The 760-nt window shown below is 44.5% G+C and overlaps 1 protein-coding gene across 1 annotated transcript in view; it reads right to left on the reverse strand.

The window, feature by feature from the left end:
• LOC102819397 (interferon omega-1-like) overlaps nt 1–304 on the reverse strand; it is a 48,647-nt gene extending 48,343 nt beyond the window's left edge. The window contains exon 1 of the mRNA XM_006864500.1: nt 5–304. Coding sequence (XP_006864562.1) covers nt 5–304 — 300 coding nt within the window. The remainder of the gene's footprint in view (nt 1–4) is intronic.
• Nucleotides 305–760: the final 456 nt, after the last annotated feature.

The raw sequence follows: 760 nt of genomic DNA on the forward strand, positions 1-760 counted from the left end.
TGTTCCAAGCAGCAGAGGCGCCCTCTGTGTGGAAGAGGTTGAAGGTCTGCTGGAGCATCTCGTGGAGGACAGAGATGGTCTGGACCTTCTGCAGCTGACTGCTGTCCACCATCTCCTGAGGGATTCTGAAGTCCTTTCTGTCCTTCAGACAGAAGAAAGGGGAGAGTCTCCTCATTTGGCCCAAAAGCACAAAGGTCTTCCTACTAGCCAGGATGTGGTTCTGAGAGAGATCACAGCCCAGGGATGGAACAGGGCCATAGCTGAGCATCACCAGTGCTGTCAGTAGAGAGAGCAGGAGGGCCATTGGGAGAACTGAGGATACTGCTGTTCTGTCTGAGCTGGATGTCTGGTTCAACCTTGGATCCTATGTTCTATGAAGACAACCTGTCTATCATGACTTTTATATAGAAAACACTACTGTTTCATTTTCTAAATGTTGTTCTAAAGTTTTACTTCTGTTTTTTATTTCAATTTGTATGTTCTTGATATGACATAATACAGCTGTCTTATTATTTAAAGCTCCTATAATAGAAATGGAATCCTGGTGTGGCATTGTAGGGCAAAAAATAGACTGCTAGTCAAAAAGTCAGTGGTTCAAACCCACCCACCGCTCCTAGGCACCCCTCTACATGGTCGTCGTTGATTGGAATTGACTCAACTAGAGAACAACAACAACATAACAGAAATAGCACTAGTGTTCGGCTTCAAAAACCAGAAATGTGTTCTTTCAGTTTAAGAGGCTAGTAGTCCCAATTCAGAG

This window comes from Chrysochloris asiatica, unplaced genomic scaffold (assembly GCF_000296735.1).
Source record: "Chrysochloris asiatica unplaced genomic scaffold, ChrAsi1.0 scaffold00065, whole genome shotgun sequence".
In the NCBI taxonomy this organism is placed as follows: domain Eukaryota; kingdom Metazoa; phylum Chordata; class Mammalia; order Afrosoricida; family Chrysochloridae; genus Chrysochloris; species Chrysochloris asiatica.